Genomic DNA, 19,069 nt, shown 5'->3' with positions numbered 1-19,069 from the left:
ATCCTTGCACACTTGTGCGAGTTTGTGGTAAGTGCAACTACCGATCCTTCCAAGGTTGATGTGTTATTTGCGGAGGAGTGGGAAGCTTTGATACCATGATAGACAATAATATTTATATATAAATGAAACAGAAATGAAGAAAGAGCAGAGAGTAGAAAGGAAGAAAAACAAAGAATGAATCTGTTTATACAGAGAAGCAAAAGACGAAATTCATGCACTGTTACATTATTGCAATATTGGAAAGATACCACAAGGAGAATGTTCACTCAATATGATGCTAACAAATTCTCTTTTTTTAAAAACAATACTAACAGGTTATGCTTGGTATAACTACTAGTTCGAATCTTGAAATTAAAAATCTTTATTGTGACTTTAATGAGAAGATTTACATAAAATAGCCTCAAAGGTTTGAAGTGAAAGACAATGGTAAACTAGTTTGTAAGTTGAAGAAGAGTGTGTATGGGTTAAAGTAAGCTCCAAAACAATTGAAGCAATAGAATTTTGTGTTGTGTTATGATAGCTAGAGAGCAATACATCTCAATAAGTATTTTACTTTTTATTTAATCGATTCGAGATTATATGAAGATGAAGTTATTTATTATTAAGAAAATTCATAATTATAAAAATATATCGGATATGATGATTAGTTTTTATCGAGAGAAAAGTTTGAGTTCTGTATACAAATAGATTTGATAAAGTTCTGTTTTGAGTTTTGTAGAAAACAAATAGACTTGGTAGAGCCCCCTGAACGAGTAAGAAGGGGGAGAATTATTGGCTTTAATCACTTTATTTTTGGGTCATAATTCATATAAACTAAGAATAAAAAGGAAAAAAAATAAAGTTTAAGTATTATAAATGACTGTATAAAAAGCTACTTTGATTTATTTTTAAGAGTGAAAGCTAACATATACAAAAAAAATAAAAAAAAATGAGAGTGAGTTTTTGGCCAAGAAAGAATGAAGAAATATATTTTTTTTGAGCTTTAATCAAACTGTGATTATTTCCTTAATTAAAATGAAATTTTAATATGTTATTTCAAGCAATGAACTCTTATTACTTTATTTTTAGAAAATATTGTTTTCATAATTCATAATTATTTTTTTTATTAAAAAATACGTTAGTTCAAAAAAATAATCTGTATAGCACGAGCTACAGTGCCTAAAATATAATTTATCGATAAAGAAAATCTAGACTCTCATCTCTTTACCTGCCACGTTCACAAACAGGCATCATGACAAAAACAGAAGAACAAAAATCCAAGGCAAAATATTACGACAACGTTTTCAGTACTCTTTGTCGAACCATCCAAAACCAACAGAAATGGATCTTGAAGCAACAAAGAATCTCTCAGAATCTCACACAACCGGAAACTACATCCTGAAATCAAAACTGGGTGAGAGCTCTTTTTCCACAGTATGGAAAGCAGAGAACAAAATAACAGGGGGGGGAGTGGCAGTGAAGCAAGTTTATCTCTCTAAACTCAACAAGAATTTGAGGAACTGCTTAGATTGTGAGCTTAATTTCTTGTCTTCTGTCAATCACACCAACATCATTCGCCTTCTTGATGTCTTTGAGGTAAGTTTTCCATACCCTTTTGAGTAAATTTGTTGTTGGTGTTGATGTTGTAGGCTGATTTGTGTTGTTTGATTGATTGTAGAGCTGGTTGGTTTGATGCTTAGGGGATTTGTAGGGTAACCCTTCTTGTAAATTTCTTTTGTGATTGTTTTTTTTTTACTTGGTTTTTATTATTTAGGTGATTTTTAGCATACCCTTTTATGAAAATATGTTGATTTAGGGAAAATAATGGAAAAGTTGGTTGATTTTGGTATTTAGGGTTCCTTCCTGTTGTAAATGTTGAATTAGAAGCAGGTTTTGTTTTACTTAAGATAGCTTGGGTTATTTTTTAAGTCAATTATTATTCATTTTGAGATGGGATTTGTGGCTTAGCAATTTAATGTCTTGGATTGAGGATGCAATTTTAAAATACTGTTGAGTTGATGGAGTACTGTGGAGTGTGAAGATGAATCTAGGCATGATGTTCACAGAAGCATTGTTGTTAGACATGGTGCTCCTAAAGAGTATATGGAGTAGTAGTGCATCTATCATGCTTAAAATATTAAAGCAAAGTAAGAGAGATTAGAATTTGATTCAACCAAATTCTAAAAGGCTGGAAAATGTTGATTGCCACCATGGGGACCTCTAAACATGCCAAGGGCCAACCCTGGCAACACACTGGGCTATAGAGGGATAATTGAGAACCAATTCAAGTCCTGGATGAAAATACCCATAATTCTCATCTTCTATGTGTTTAACCTTAAACCAGACATTTTCCAAAATCTGCAAGAAAGGAAGCATGCCATCAAGCCCCTGTTTTCTACAGAATGGTGTCATTGGCAAAGCACATAAGAGAAGCAAAATGTCCTCAACAACATTTTTTCACTACCTCATTATCTACCCTTTGTATCAGACATCATACTAAGGACTAAGGACCATGGAATACCAGAAACAAAAACTTATGCTCTCCATTCACCATGATTGAGGAGAAAAAAGGACAGAGCATGATTTTATTTAGTTTCTCCCATTAAATACCCTCAAAGACCAGATACTCATGAGAAACTGTGGTTAGATTCATTTTGATTGTGTTGGCAAATGTAGTGTTGAAGGCCTCTGACCCAGGTGTCTTCTATTTAGCAATATATACAACTCATTTCCTGCTCTCTATCCAAGCTGTCATCTCTTAAAGAATTGTAGATAAATGCCAGTTACTCTAATTATTAATTCCATTAACATGAATCCTTGAAATTCTTAAATGACTGAACCACTGAGGATATTGATCTAGATAAAGTGGAATGATGTAGAAGTATACAACTAAAAGCTTGACATATGTAAAGGAGAATCTCATTTCGAGTTTAACTTGATCTGTTTCTACCTTCTGTAGCTGTGATTTATATGCTTTCTGTTTCCATATTTTTTCATTTCTGCAAATCAGAATATCTGCAATCTCAGGATGAATGTTGCATGTTCCTGGTCCTAGAGTTTTGTTCTGGAGGAAATCTATCTTCTTATCTTCAACAACATGGGAGAGTTGAAGAGAAGATTGCTAAAAGATTTACGCAACAGATGGGTAGCGGTCATTTGATATCTGTTTCACAGTACAACATATGAGTTGCTTGTATCACATCTCTGTTTACATAATTGTAATCTCGATGATTTATATGGTTCAGGGGATGGTTTGAAAATTCTGCAGAGCCATCATATCATTCATAGAGACTTGAAACCTGAGGTATGAGGTGTTGTACATGCAATTCTTTTACCTATGGTGGAGTTCAAAATTGGTGGCTGAAGATTGAGTTGCCTTGAAACTGGCTTACAATGGTCAATTTGTTGTAGAACATTCTCCTTTCTGGCAAGGAGAGCGATGTGGTGCTCAAAATAGCTGATTTTGGTTTATCGAGGTAACTTTTTGGTAGAAGAAAGTTAATGGGATGGTTTCCTGGAAAGTTTCAGGGAGACCACCTTGAAACTATGTTGCTAATTTTTTTCCCCTTAATTAAGAAAAAATGCCAAAAATTTGTTGAAGACATATCAGGCAATGTATTAATTTTACTTTCTTCTTTCTCATCTTTAAATAGAAGGGTGCTTCCTGATAACTATGTGGAGACAGTATGCGGATCTCCATTTTACATGGCTCCAGAAGTTCTTCAATTTCAAAGATATGATTACAAGGTAAAGATTTTGCTAATGTTTTCCTTTGGTGCATTGCTTTCTTTGCATCAGAATAGAATTTATTTAATATCAGTGCTTCATTATATAGGTTGACATGTGGAGTGTTGGTGTAATTCTTTTTGAGCTTCTTAATGGCTACCCACCTTTTCGTGGCAGGACTAATTTCCAGGTAGGCCTTTTCCGTAAGTTTATAATCCTTGAATTGTGATCGCTCCAGTCTCTAATAAAAGAAGTTCTCTTGACCTCAGTTGCTGCAGAACATCAAGTCAAGTTCATGTCTTCCTTTCTCTCAACACATCCTTTCAGGATTGCATCCGGACTGTGTTGATATATGCTCAAGACTTCTTTCTGCAAATCCAGGTTTAGCACATGGCCTGACCCCAACAAAACATATCTTTCTTTCTTCCCTCCTGATTCATTTGTGGAACCATTCATTTTTTTGTATCTCTCTTGTTGCAGTTCAACGTCTGTCCTTTGATGAATTCTATCATCATAAGTTCTTGAGAAGAAAAGGGGTGGGGAAGTATCATGGTCAATAATAGGTTTAACACACTCTCCAATGTTCTACTCTCATGTCTGCTATGCCAATCTTATATGTCATCAAACATTTACCACAGATAGCCCCCTGTGCTTTTGCTTCACTATCATATCCCAGATCAAAGTTATATTCATCATTTTACAAGGGAAGAGCGATCTCTCTGTGCCATCTGCTACAAGATCATAGCAATGGCCCTGGAATATTTATAGGTTGAAGATTTAAATGGCTGTGGAATGCAGTTCAACTAATTGAAGTGGTCTGTCTGAGTTTATTTTTTCCGTTTTTTCCCCCTTGTTTCACCATTTCTGTTGGCACACTGTGTGCTTGCTTGGTGTTACATTTCCTTGGTAATGCTCTAATTTAAAATGGCATTTGTCGAGAAGTATTTTGTGTGTTGTAACTAATGAGTTTCAGTGCCTTTGGAGTGCAAAAGCTTGTTGAGCAGCAGTTCATTGTTTATACTCTCGTGTATCAAGTCATTGTATATATACTACATTTTTTTCCTGAAAAGCTTTTCAAAAATATGTTATGACGGCATTTGGAAGAATTCTTTATAGCTGTTATAAACAACTGTATTGGACTTCGTTTTTGGGATGTAGTTACAGAGATGAGCTGACTAGATCTTAATGGTGGGTTGGCTGTCGGTGGTTTAGAATTTGTGCCAGTTAATGATAAATTTTGTGTTAGTGATGCTGTAATGAGTTATTTTACGTTGTTATTGAAATTAAGAAGATGAAACTGAAAACTTGATGAAGTGTGTCGCCGATTATCTCCTGCTATATTGCTCATTGTCCAGGGTTCTTAGCGTTTTAGTTTGGATTTGCTTGGAATTATATTAATATTGTCCTGAAAATTTAATGTCATTTGGAAGAGTGACCCTGTAACTTTAACAAAAAGAGACAAGAGGAGATGGGTTGGGAAATTGTCTGTGTGTCTTGATATAGAGAATTTTACTGGGGAGAAATAGGAGTTTTTCTTGGTTGGAGGTTTCCATGCACAGTGAAAATGTGTCTGGTGTTTTTTTTTTTTTTTTTGCCTGAAAGAGGCGCATCTTGTTGTCTAAACAGAAAGGTATCATAAAATTGCTGTTTAAACACATGGTTGGAGCAGCATTTTTCTGTTTATGCAAAGCGTTTCTGATTTGTCGTTTAAACTGTTTATTATATAGTATTTCACATTTGCACAGAAGAACAAACAAGAGCGCTACCGCAAAAATACTAGAATCCAGGACTTAGCTGCATGCTTTTTGGAGAACAGTACCCATAAACGAGGCCCTTAAAGCAATTCATAAAGCTTTTAAAGTGAAAAAAGGTTTTGAAATCAATTTAGGGTTTCTTTTTTTTAGAATTTTGAAAAAATAATAAGAATAATTAATTTACAACTTGCAATCTAAGTAAAATAGCATCGTTACACAGAAGATTATTTTTTTTTTTTTTGTGAGATTTTGTGTTCTTGTAAAAGAGAAGAATTAGATTAGATTTTTGTTTTTTCATTGTATTGATACAATATATAAATGGTAATTTCTAAAATTGTGGAGACAAAGTGTAATCACAAATAAACTATGAGAGTGATTTTCCCAATTAAAAACAACTGATAAGCATATTAATCTAACCTATACATCCACTTAAAGTAAATCAAAATATCACTATGAAATTTAAAAAATCTATCAAACTTGAGATGTCTGTTAAAATTCCTTGGGCCATGTAGTTATTTGGCTATCTTCAACATAACCAGAAGAAGGGAAACAAAGTTTCATGCATCCATTGTCTTCTCATGCTCATACTACTGGTTAAGCAATTTGTAAGTAAAACCTGGTGAGAGCTCTCAGTGGCTTCCTCTTAGAAGGAACTATCCTGCTGATATGTATGTTCTCAAATTACATCTCTCACTAGGCAGAAGAGAAAGAAAACCACTACAACATTATCCAGTTTTACCGACGGACCAATTTCGTCGGTGACAGTAATGAAATCCGTCGGTGAAAATAATACCGACGGACTCACCGACGTACCACGTCTGTCGGTAAAACGGTCGTCGGTAAATCCCATTTCCGTCGCTAATGCTGTCGCAAATAAAAAAAACCACCTACCGACGGAAACACCGACGGTTTACAGACGGATACGCCCGCGCCAAAAAAAACGTTTCCCGCGGGAACATTACCGACGGAATAAATTCGTCGGTAATTTCAAGGGTAATTACCGACGGCATTACCAACGGCAAATCTGTCGGTAATTATGGCATGGCTGGTAATTTTGTTGCAACTCTCTGTGTAATACCGACGGATATAATCCGTCGGTGATGCCGTCGGTAATGATGGCATGGATGGTAATTGTTCGGCAACTCTCTGTTAAATACCGACGGATAGTATCCGTCGGTATATCCGTCGGTAGTTATTTAAAATATATAAAAAAAATAATTTATTAATTGTAAAAAACCTTAATAAACAAATAGAAATGCATTAAACATTAATAATGTAAAAGTAATGTTAAATAATATTCATTACAAATTTAATGTGTTTAAAAAGCAAAATTAAACTAGAATAGCGGCGGAGCTGGAGGAGGAGGCGGAGGAGGAGGAGGAGGCTGGTTGTTCCCGGGACCATACGGCCAAAAAGAAGCTGCACAAGTATCGTCACCCATCTTTGATCTCATCTCCATGACTATTTGACGGAGCTCATCATAATTCGTCGAGAGTTATTGATATTGTTGTTTCAACGCAATGAACTCCTCAGACTGGGTGTTCGATACTGATGGAGAGCTTCCAACAGTTGAGACACTACGAGTCGACCGCAAGTTGTCAGCCGTAGTGTTGAAGAGCCCGTAGACCCTATTTTTATCGGGTCCACCAGATGATCCCGCCTCCATCCACAAATCTGGATCGAAATCTGGATGGGTCGACGGATTGTCCCCATATCTCTCCCTCAACCGGCTATTATAGGTCTCCTGAAAATTCCATCGGTAAAAAAATCATCAAATGCAATTCAAGATGCAATTCAAGAAAATAATAACTTACAAAATAAAATGAATGAACGAACATACCACGAAGTGCTGAGCACAGTTGTCCACGAACTGCTGCACCCCCTTTTGGCGGTCTTGACTCCGCACATGCGTCTCTAGAAACAGCTCCATTGGACTAGGTTCACGTCCAAGAGACGCAGCCTGTAAGGAAAAAATAGGTTGAAAGTTAAATATATTATAAGGAACGACAAATTAATTAACGATATATTTCATTAAAATTAATCTTACCATCCGCTTTGCATGTGCGCTGAATGGGACGGATCCGCTAGTGTGCGTGGTCACCGAACCATAAATTTGCCGGTTCCGGTTGTCGGCGCCAGACTGTGAGCGCCGTGAGAACCGCTCTGAGGTCACGTGCTCAATATATGCCGTCCATATTTCCCCCGAGATGAATGGCGGTTTGAATTCCTGCCAAACCGCCACCTCATTCCATCCTTCAAGACCGTTATCCCTCGCATGTCTTTTTGATTTTTTTTTTGGTGTCATACCAAAAATCACGCAACCTACTTCCATAGTAACAAATTAGAATTTAAAACATAAAATTATAAAACAAAAATAAATATTATTTTCGATGTTACCTAGTTGCCGCGTGATTCTCTCATACCCTCCTCACAACATTGTTGTCCGCCCTATCCCACTCAAATTTGTTCTGTGTATATAAATAATTCATATAAAATAAAAATAGTACAAGATATAAAATTATAAAAATTATTTATTAAAAATTAACACCGACCTGAAATCGCTTAAACCATGCATCGATATTAGGTTTCCACTCAGGATGTTTGGAAACCTGGCTCCATTGAAACAATGGAATCTCCATCGACGATTTAAACGCCAATGTGCTCCTCGTTGTGATCAGCACCTAAGGATACGTCCTCCTCGCTGCTAGAAGAACTAGCTGCAACCGTCTTCTGACGACGTGCTGTAGATTTCATTCTACGCATCTACACAAATGTATACGAATAATTACATAATTAACTTCGATTATTTAAAAAAAAATTCGACAGAGTCTCCCCTGTACTGGGGGGTCCCAAGTTGTCGACAAAATCATATTACACTTCCAATTTTATTTCACATCCCGATCCAATCATCCTGGATCTCAACCCAACTCATCATCATCAACACAACATTTTATTCAATAACATCATATAGAATTACAACTATGAACATTCATTGTTAAATTGGTACTAACATTAGATTTAAGTCATACAAATATCCTAAATTAAGATAAACTAATTAAATGCAATTCTATATATATAAATTAACATTTTTAAAATAAATCAACAATAAAAATTATATTTATAAATTAACATTTTTAACATAAATTCAACAATAACAATTATAGCAATACAAACAATAATATCCTAAATTAAGATAAACTAATTAAATGCAATTCTATATATATAAATTAACATTTTTAAAATAAATCAACAATAACAATTATATTTATAAATTAACATTTTTAACATAAATTCAACAATAACAATTATAGCAATACAAACAATAATATCCTAAATTAAGATAAACTAATTAAATGCAATTCTATATATATAAATTAACATTTTTAAAATAAATCAACAATAACAATTATATATATAAATTAACATTTTTAACATAAAATTCAACAATAACAATTATAGCAATACAAACAATAATATCAAAACTAAAAAACTAAAATTAATAAATAAAATTAAAAAACTAAAAAACACTACACAACACACAACATAAACACAAAACAAACAATACACAAAACTAAAAAATATTATATCAATTCAAAATAAATTTGGGGATAAAAAATGCTTACCTTAATAATGTGTTGAATTTAAGATTTTATCTACAAACAATATACAAAACAAAGAACACCAAAAAAAATAATCATAATTAAAATAAAAATAAAAAAAAGATAAAGAAAAAAAAATACATACCTTTTAAAACTACCACCAAAACAATAAAATCCTTCTAAAAGCTAAATATAAATGAGAGAAGAAGAGCAAGGGAGAAGAGAAAGGGAGAAGAGGAGAAGAGGAGAAAATGAACAAAGTGGGGGGATGGGCGGTATATAAAGCAATATTTCCGACGGAATTTCCGACGGAAATTAATTGCTGTCGGTGCAATTAATGTCCGTCGGAAATTCCGTCAGAAATTAATTGAAATTCGCACCAAAAAGTTTGGAAATCCCGCCAAACTTTTCGATCCGTCGGCAAATCCGTCGGAAATTCAGTCGGTACGGGTGCAGACGGACACGTGTCACACATGCGTGATACGTCGGTAATGCCGTCGGTACTGGACGTCGGAAAGTCCGTCGGTAATCGTGCAGACGGACACGTGTCAGACATGGGACAACCCGTCGGTGATTCCGTCGGTGAATGTGGCAAAATCCCGTAATTTGTTTTGCAACTCTCTGTGAAATACTGATGGTTTATATTCCGTCGGTAAATCCGTCGGTGAAAAGGTAAATTTTTCTTATTTTTTTAATGTAACCCTCTCAAAAAATCTTGAATTGCAATCTTACAACACACACAACACAATAACAAAGGCTAACCCTTAAAGAAGAATAAATATTTCATGTTTCAAATTATTACATTATAAAAATAAGGCTTTATAACATGTTTAGTTAGTCGGAATTTTCATCTTCGTCCTCTATTGAATTGTTATCATCAGCTTCATCGCACTCTTCAATTTCGTTATAATCTTCTTCAACAACATTCTTTTTTCCACTAGTAGAGCTCAGAACAACATTCAACTCCTCTGCGTCAACATCAACAAGACTATCGTTGAAAACACGAAAATTCGAATTTTCTTCTGAGTCAATCGACGGAGCAACTCGGTATGGTTCAACCAACTCACTAGCTTGAAAGACTTCATCTATCACACTTGTGTCTTCGTTCTCATCCTGAACAACCTCGACACGACCCTTGGGTTTTGTTTTTAAAACGGATAACCAATCAACTCTTGATCGGTCCTTTCTAAAGGAAGGGGTGTATGTGTAATAAACTTGTTGGCATTGCTTTGCGAAAACAAAGACGTCGTTTACGTTGCGGTGTCTAGCTTTTGAATTGATTTCAACGAGACCATAGTGAGGATCTACTCTGATTCCTCTGTCAGTTGTGTCATACCAATAGCATTTGAATAAAAACACTCTATTTTGCTCGCTATGATATTGCAATTCGATGACCTCTTCCAATCTACCGTAGTAGTCAACTTCAAACTCACTAGAAGTCGATCCCTTAATACAAACACCGCTGTTGTATGTCTTTCTTCCATGCCCGTATTCTTCAGTATGAAAGACATATCCATTGACAAAATATCCATTATAGCACTTGACTTTTCTTTCAGGGCCCAAACATAGTAAAGACAGTGAAATAGCAGCACTACCTCCCATTTGATAAACCTAGCTTGTAAATTAAATACAACAATAATCAATAAACGGATATTATGTAACATTGACTACAATTAATTACATTGCAAGAGATAATGAGTTTGTGATAGGACTTACATGTGTTCTAAACCATGTGGCAAATTGTTCATCTTGTAATTGAAAGATCTGGGATTCGGTCAGCTGTGAGTTATTGGACAGTAAGTATCGTCGATGTTGCCTGCAAGGTTGTTCCAAAGTATATGAGTGTATGGTATCACAAAACATAAATAGTACACTCTTGACAAAGTTTAAGTCGAACATCCACTTACTTAATAAAAGGTCTAAGCTCATCACAATTAAATAGGACATAATTGTGTGCTTGTCTGAACTCTATTTCAGACAAATATCTTCCCCTCACGACATTTTTAGGTGTGGGTCGTCCAGGATTGGAGAATATTGACAAGTTCCCACTTGAATGCACTTCACCACCATCATCATGTCGTGGAACACGGTTTATCCTCGTTCTCAAATGAGGCTCAAAATAGTATGAGATAAATGTTGAGATCTCCTCAACAATATACGCCTCACATATCGACGCCTCAACATGCGCCTTGTTCTTAACCTTTTTTTTAAGATTGAACAAGTATCTGCATATATATATATATATATATTAATAAAAAATTATCAATTAAAAACATTAAAATAAAAATAAAAACATTTAATTATAAATGTCATAGCAACTGTAATATCTAACCTCTCGAATGGATACATCCATCTGTACTGGACCGGTCCTCCAATTTTTACCTCAAACGGTAAATGTACGGGTAGATGCTCCATTGAGTCAAAAAATGATGGAGGGAATATCATCTCAAGTTTGCATATTGTCTCGACGATATTCTTTTCAAGCCTTTCAATGTGATCAACATTCAACTTGCTGGAGCATATGTCTCTGAAGAAATGACTAATCTCCGTTAGTGCATCCCATATCTCCTTTGGCAACAAATCACGAAAAGCTAATGGGATGAGTGTTTGCATAAACACATGGCAGTCATAACTCTTCATTCCATATAATCTGCATTCCTCCGTATTAACCAGCCTTGATATGTTCGAGGCATGTCCATCGGGGAAACGCAGACTCTTAAGCCATTTGTAGACTAGTAGTTGTGCGTTTTTCTCTAGCACGAAGCTTGCTCTTGGTTTTGCGACCCGTGACCCATCACAAACCAACTCCATATTTTTACGGTTACAGAACAACGCTACATCCAATCTAGCCTTGATGTTGTCCTTTGTCTTCCCCTTCACATCCATGACGGTGTTGAAAATGTTCTCAAACACGTTCTTTTCAATGTGCATGACGTCAAGGTTATGGCAGAGAAGATTGGTCTTCCAATAAGGAAGCTCCCAAAATATACTTCGCTTCACCCAATTATGGGTCAAACCAAAACCAGGAAACTTCTGCTTACCTGATTGGAGACCAAACACAATTTCACCGTACTCTGACACAACATCAAACAATTCTTCACCGGCAAGACGCGGGGGTGCAACATCATTTTCAACTCTGCCAACAAAGAAATCCTTTATGTTCTTTCTGTACCTGTGGTTATGTGGCAAGAAACGACGGTGACAGTCAAAAAAAGAAGCTTTACCCCTGTTTGTTAGCGTGAATGCCTTGTTGTTCTCCATACAATATGGACATGCTAGCTTTCCATGCGTGCTCCAACCAGAAACCATTCCATAAGCTGGGAAATCATTGATAGTCCACATCAAAGCCGCTCTCATAACAAAATTTTATTTCCTCGAGATGTCATAAGTCAAAGCTCCAGGGGACCACAACTGCGTCAACTCATCAATCAACGGACGAAGACAAACATCTATATTCCGCCCCGGACTGCTCGGACCTGGTATGACCATAGATAAAAACATGAACTCCGGCCTCATACACATCCCCGGTGGCAAGTTATAAACCGTCAGTATGACCGGCCAACAAGAATAAGGAGCAGCAAATGACCCGAATAGGTTGAATCCGTCTGTACACAACCCAAGACGCACGTTCCTTGATTCAGCTGAAAAGGGAGGATGCATACTGTTAAAGTGTTTCCAGGCTTCACCGTCAGAAGGATGAACCATCACTCCATCAACCGCATGGTGTGATTGGTGCCATGTCATGTGCTCAGCAGTCCTTGGTGACATGAATAACCTCTGCAGTCTAGGTGTGATTGGGAAGTATCTAAGTTTTTTATATGCCACGAGAGTCTTCCCTCTACCAGTTCTGGGTTTGTAACGGGAATGCCCGCATGTCATGCACTCGGTCATCTCAGCATTTTCAAGGTAGTATAACATGCAGAAGTTAGGGCATATATCAATTTTCTGGTATCCTAAACCGAGGGGTTTCATCATGGACTTGGCAGCATAGAAGTTCTCTTTCAGCCTGTTCCCTTCAGGTAAAATGCTTCTCGCCCATTCAATAATCTTGTCATAACCGGCCTCACTCAACCCGTGATCTGACTTGATGGTGAACACCTATGCTACGGCTGATAATTTACTGTGGTTCGTGCAGCCATCCCATAATGGTTCGTCAGAATCTCTCAACAGATCAAAAAACCTTGCTGCATCTGCATTAGGTTCTTCTTCTACAATTGGACATTCCCTGACATTACCTTCACTCATTCTCATTGCATCCATAACCATATTCCTGTAAGGATTACTGTTCTCATTTCCAACTTCATGCATGTTGCTAGCACTAGAAGTTGACCCAACCACCTGTTCTTCCATGCTCTCATCAGGAACAAATAGTTCTCCGTGAGCATACCATCACAGGTAATCTTCCATGAACCCTTTGGTTAGAAGATGCATCGTTACAACATCTTGATGCAGAACTTTAAATTTTTACACTTCCTGCATGGACACCTAATACCGCCATCAGTAAAATTCCTCGGAATAGATGTTGCGAAATTAATAAAACCCTGGACACCGTTACAATAATCCATCCTCCGCAATCCTTGGGGTGAGTCCCGATACATCCATGAACGATCATCCATGACTTCTATTGAACCTCTATAAAACATAACAAAAATATTGGTTTTCCCCGACATTATCCAACAAACTAAAACAACACTTATGTTAAATATTCATTATCAATTATCAACTATCAACGTTCATACAAACAATTTAACAACTACAAAATTATACATTCATACTACAAGTTTCTTTGACAAATAACAATTAAACAAGTACAAACATTAACAAAATACATATACTAAAACAATAAAATTCACAATTAAATATTAAAACTAAAAATGATAGATTTACTTATAAAAAAATGATAAAATCTACAAGAAACGGATATTGTGACCACGTACAAGATATAAGAAACTTGAGTGCTCGTGTTGAGAATAATGGAGAGTTTGGGATGGGTGTTTGGCTGCAGTTTGGGAGGGGAGCTGTAGTTTGGGAGGGGAGAGGTGGGATGGGAAAGAAGAAGAAGGAGAAACAGAGGAAGAGAGTGTCGGCAGATAGGTGCATATAATGGTTTTTTCCGACGGAATCACCGACGGACTCCTTCCGTCTGTGATTCCGTCGGTGATGCCGTCGGTGACAGCGCCACGTCACTGTACGGCTATCTCAGTTTGAATCCCTCGGTACTTTCCGTCGGTAAAATCGGCTGACGCCACCACGCCGTTGCATATTTCCAGACGAACTGTATACCCCGTCGGCGAAACCGTCGGTATATACCGACGGAATTGTTCCGTCGGTATATACCGACGGAATGACCGACGGAATAAATCCGTCGGTATATACCGACAGATTTTGAGACGGAATTATTTCCGTCGGTAATAATTACCGACGGAAAAATTCCGTCGGTAATTCCGTTGCTTTTCTCCGGTTTTCTGGTAGTGAACTGCGTGGCTTGAGTTATTGGCACGGGCCTACATGCAAGGCACAGAGTCATCAAACACTATTGCTAGACAAACAATACTGGAAAATCAACTATATAAAAGACTTTTTTTGAGACCATACATGTCAGGAAGGGACAGGTTTTTTATTTTGTCAATAAGCCGTGTTGTTTGCTTCAACACAAGTCAGTTTTCTGTTATACCATAAGTGGAGGAAATAGAGAACATAGACAATTTTCTCCACCGCTTTCAATCAGTCTTGCTTAATTCAATTATCCTTATCTCTTTTGTGTTGAAAATCTTTCTGCAGTAATTAAAGTCATATGTGCAACCTCTTCTTCTTACATCACAGGTGAAGAAATTTATGTCTTTTACGTACCTTGCAAGGAAAAATGATTCTTCTTATAATGTCTTTATTTTTACTGGAATACAGCGTGGAAATGTCCCCGCAGAAAGACCGGGTGTGTCTACTATTGTGGTTTAAGGTGTTTTATAAAAAACAATTTTACTTGAAAATATATTAAAATAATTTTTTTAATAACAGAAAGCTATAAAAAAAAAACCAGCCGTTTGCCTTTGGGTTGTGCTAGCTTTAGCATTTTCCTTGTTGTAATTTACAGTCATTCGAGACTCGTGAGAAGTGACAACAGTATCATCTATCTTCCATACTTCATCTTATGGCTTTCGCTTATGCAGCTTTCTTTTTTTTAGTTATTTGTATTTACAAACCTGTAAGTTCCCAGCAGAACCACTCGAACTTGATAAGTTTAGGTTCTTCAATCTCCACCAACGTCCAACCAACTTCATGGCGCTCCCCTTCTGGCACATTTGCCTTTGGGTTCTACCCACAGGGCAGTGGCTTTATAGTGGGAATTTGGTTGGTGTGCAAGCCAGCTGATATAATCACCTGGACAGCATACCGAGATGACCCTCCTGTGCCATCAAATGCTACGTTGGAGTTGACCATAAACGGTAAGCTTCTTTTAAGAACTTATTCTGCCAACAATGAGGCCGGTGTGTTGAATATTAAACTCAATCTAGATGGTCAAGGAAGGCAACCACCAGCTGCCACCGACTGGCCGCCAGCCGCCTTCACACCACCGTCCACAGCCGCCTTCACACTTGAAGGTTGAATTATCTTGTTTTGAATTCGTGTATAAATAGCAAGCTGAGCTTATGCTATTAGGTGTGGGAGAGTAGAGAGAATAGAGAGAAACACTAGAGAGAAAGAGAGGGTGTGTGTTGTTAAGCTTGTTGTAAGTTTATTTTGTGTTTGTAAGCTTTTGTTCTTGAAATAAAACTTTGTGTTTTATCCCCTCTGAGTGTTTCAAAGCCACCACCAGTGGTTCCTCCCACCAACAATAATTTAAAAAAATTAAAAAAGCATCTTAGAGAATAGAGAGAAACACTAGAGAGAAAGAGAGGGTGTGTGTTGTTAAGCTTGTTGTAAGTTTATTTTGTGTTTGTAAGCTTTTGTTCTTGAAATAAAACTTTGTGTTTTATCCCCTCTGAGTGTTTCAAAGCCACCACCAGTGGTTCCTCCCACCAACAATTGGTATCAGAGCCCCGTTCGTCAGAAAACAGAAGTATTTTCTGGGATAGCCGAATTTTCAAAGTTGTCAAAAACAAGTTTTGATCATTCCACCGTGTAGAGCTCATCCATACGAACTCACTGCCGCAAAAATCAGCTCAATCGGACACCGGGGTGATACACACGCGCCTCCTGAAGTTACGGTAACTGTAGCCCAGTCGCACCCACGCGCGCCAGAGGAAGAAGACGAGTGACGTCCACGCGCGCCATATTTGAGCCGTTTAAGCCGCGCCGCGCCAAGCCGAGCCAAGCCTCAAGCCAAGCCTCCAGCCGAGCCGAAGAATATTCCCGAGAATATTCCCTTTGCAAGCCGAGCCGCTAAGCCGAGCCGCTATTAGCCGGAGCCGAGCCGATAGAATATTCCACAGAATATTCCCGGTTCAACCCAGCGAACCGCCCGACGCCCAGAATTGGTTTTTGGACCGGTTCACCCATTTTCTGACCCGATTTCGACAAAGTCAGACCGGTTCCCGACTATTTCGACCATTCCGGATCGATCTACATTGTCCGTTTTGCCAAATTCAACTCCCAGAAGGAGATATAGTCATTAAAAGAGCAAAATGACTACAGAAAGTACACAAACACTCATCCCAAAGCTGACCAAAGACAACTATGATAGTTGGTGCATCAGATTAAAGGCATTCCTTGGTTCACAAGAGTGTTTGGAGATTGTACACTATGGTTATGATGAACCAGAGTCCAAAGAAGAAGAAGATGCTTTACAAGAGGCACAGAAACAAGCCCTGAAAGTCAACAGAAAGAAGGACAACAAAGCAAAGACCATCATCTACCAAGGTCTTGATGAAGATACATTCGAGATCATAGCTTCCGCTGAAACATCAAAAGACATATGGGAGGCTCTCCAACAAAAATACAAAGGTGCCGACAGAATCAAGAAGATTCGTCTTCAATCTTTGCGAGGTGAATTTGAATTATTGCAGATGAAGTCCTCGGAGTCTATTTCTGATTATCACACAAGAATTATGGTGATAGTCAATCAGATGAGGAGAAATGGAGAAGCCATCGTTGATTCTCGAATTACTGAGAAAATTTTGAGATCCCTAGATCCAAAATTTGATTTTGTTGTTGTCGCTATTGAAGAGTCCAAGGAAGTGGACAAGTTGACAGTGGATGAACTTATGAGTTCTTTGCAAGCTCATGAGCAGAAGATTGTAAAGCGAAATGGAGATAAGGCCATTGAGCATGCCTTACAAGCAAAGCTGTCTCTCAAGGACAGATATGAGCAAGGGGAGACCTCAACAAGTGCTCAAGCAGGAAGTCAACAATCCAGAGGAGGATTCCAGAGATTCCAAGGAAGAGGTTCTTGGAATACAAGCTTCAGAGGAAGAGGTGGCAGAAATACCACCAGAGGAGGCCAAAGACAACAAGCATTCACTCCTAGAGGAAGAGGAGGCGGTTACAATAACCATGATAAGAGAAATATCCAGTGTTATAGGTGCAATCAATTTGGGCACTATAGCACTGAATGTCAAAGGAAAGCTCCGTTGGAGATACGTGAGCAAGCCAACTATGCAGAGAAGGATGACAGAGAAGAAGCTGCATTTCTTGTCCAACAAGAACTTAGCGAGAAACAGGAGAATATATGGTATCTAGATACTGGAGCCAGCAATCACATGTGTGGCTACCGAGAGTTATTTGGTGATCTAGATGAGACCAAGCAAGGTCTAGTTACTTTTGGAGATACCTCAAAGGTTCCATTCAAAGGTAAAGGCAGCATCCCAATCAAGTTGAAGAACGGCGATTCCAGCTACATCGCCAATGTCTATTATGTCCCAGCCATAAAGCAGAACCTGATCAGCTTAGGTCAACTTATGGAGAGAGGTTATACTTTTTACTCGAAGAATTGCCATCTGACAATTAGAGACAACAATGGGAGATTAATGGCCTATGTGAAAATGTCCAAGAATAGGATGTTTCCTTTGAACATCCAGTATGATGCAGCAAAGTGTTTGAGTGCCATCACCAACAGTGAAGAATGGCTCTGGCACCTGAGGCTTGGACATCTGAATTTCACAAGTCTGAAGATGCTAGCAAGCAAGAAGATGGTCAAAGGTTTGCCCCACATTGATCATCCAGATGAAGTCTGTGAGAGTTGTGTCCTCAGCAAACATCACAGATCCAGTTTTGCCAAAGCAATTGTGGAGAAGCAAAGTGGCTACATGATCAGAACCGTGAGATCTGATCAAGGTGGAGAATATACAGCAAATGACTTTGAAGCCTATTGTACACAACAAGGCATTAGACATCAGACAACACCTGCGTATACACCACAGCTGAATGGTGTAGCTGAAAGGAAGAATCGCACGATTCTTGACATGGCAAGAAGTCTGCTCAAAGCAAAGAAGTTGCCCAAGCAATACTGGGCTGAAGCTGTATCATGTGCAGTGTATCTACTGAATCGCTGCCCAACCAGAAGTTTGCAAGGAGTCATTCCAGAAGAAGCATGGAGTGGTCACAAACCAAGTGTTACTCATCTACGAGTCTTTGGTTGTGTGGCATATGCAAAGATCCCAGATGCAAGAAGGAGAAAGCTTGATGATAAAAGCGAGAGATGCATCTTTGTGGGATATGGTGAAAGAAGGATGGGATACAAGCTGTATAATCCCATCATGAAAAAGGTGATTATGAGTAGAGATGTTATCTTTGAAGAAGATAAATCTTGGGAATGGAATGATGATAAAGAAGCAACCAAATGGATCAACATTGATTTGATCCTTGAAGGTGAAGAAGTACCAACAGTACTTATCGAAGAACCGATTGTGCCAGCAGCTGAACCGCAAAGTCCGGTACACAGATTTCCTGTATTCAACAGGAGGAACACACCAGGAGCATCATCATCAACACCACCAGCAACATCCTCATCGTCAGAAGGACCAAGAAGGATGAGAAATCTTGACGAGTTGTACGATGCCACGCAAGTCATCGAAG

At 37.9% G+C, this 19,069-nt stretch overlaps 1 protein-coding gene across 2 annotated transcripts; it reads left to right on the top strand.

The window, feature by feature from the left end:
- Window positions 1-1,211: 1,211 nt before the first annotated feature.
- Window positions 1,212-4,811, top strand: LOC133706276 (serine/threonine-protein kinase ATG1t). 2 transcript variants are annotated; one of them, XM_062131774.1, is made up of 8 exons: window positions 1,212-1,575; window positions 3,007-3,124; window positions 3,225-3,283; window positions 3,391-3,455; window positions 3,636-3,726; window positions 3,815-3,895; window positions 3,975-4,086; window positions 4,186-4,811. In XM_062131774.1, exons 1-8 carry the CDS (start codon window positions 1,321-1,323, stop codon window positions 4,263-4,265), a joined length of 861 nt encoding a protein of 286 aa, XP_061987758.1. In that variant the 5' UTR covers window positions 1,212-1,320; the 3' UTR covers window positions 4,266-4,811. The 2 variants fall into 2 exon arrangements, with proteins under 2 accessions (XP_061987758.1, XP_061987757.1); XM_062131773.1 differs by having other exon boundaries at window positions 3,633-3,726.
- The last annotated feature ends 14,258 nt before the right edge of the window (window positions 4,812-19,069 follow it).

Source organism: Populus nigra, chromosome 11 (genome assembly GCF_951802175.1).
Source record: "Populus nigra chromosome 11, ddPopNigr1.1, whole genome shotgun sequence".
Lineage (NCBI taxonomy): Eukaryota > Viridiplantae > Streptophyta > Magnoliopsida > Malpighiales > Salicaceae > Populus > Populus nigra.
This window is presented reverse-complemented; position numbering and strand designations above follow the sequence as displayed.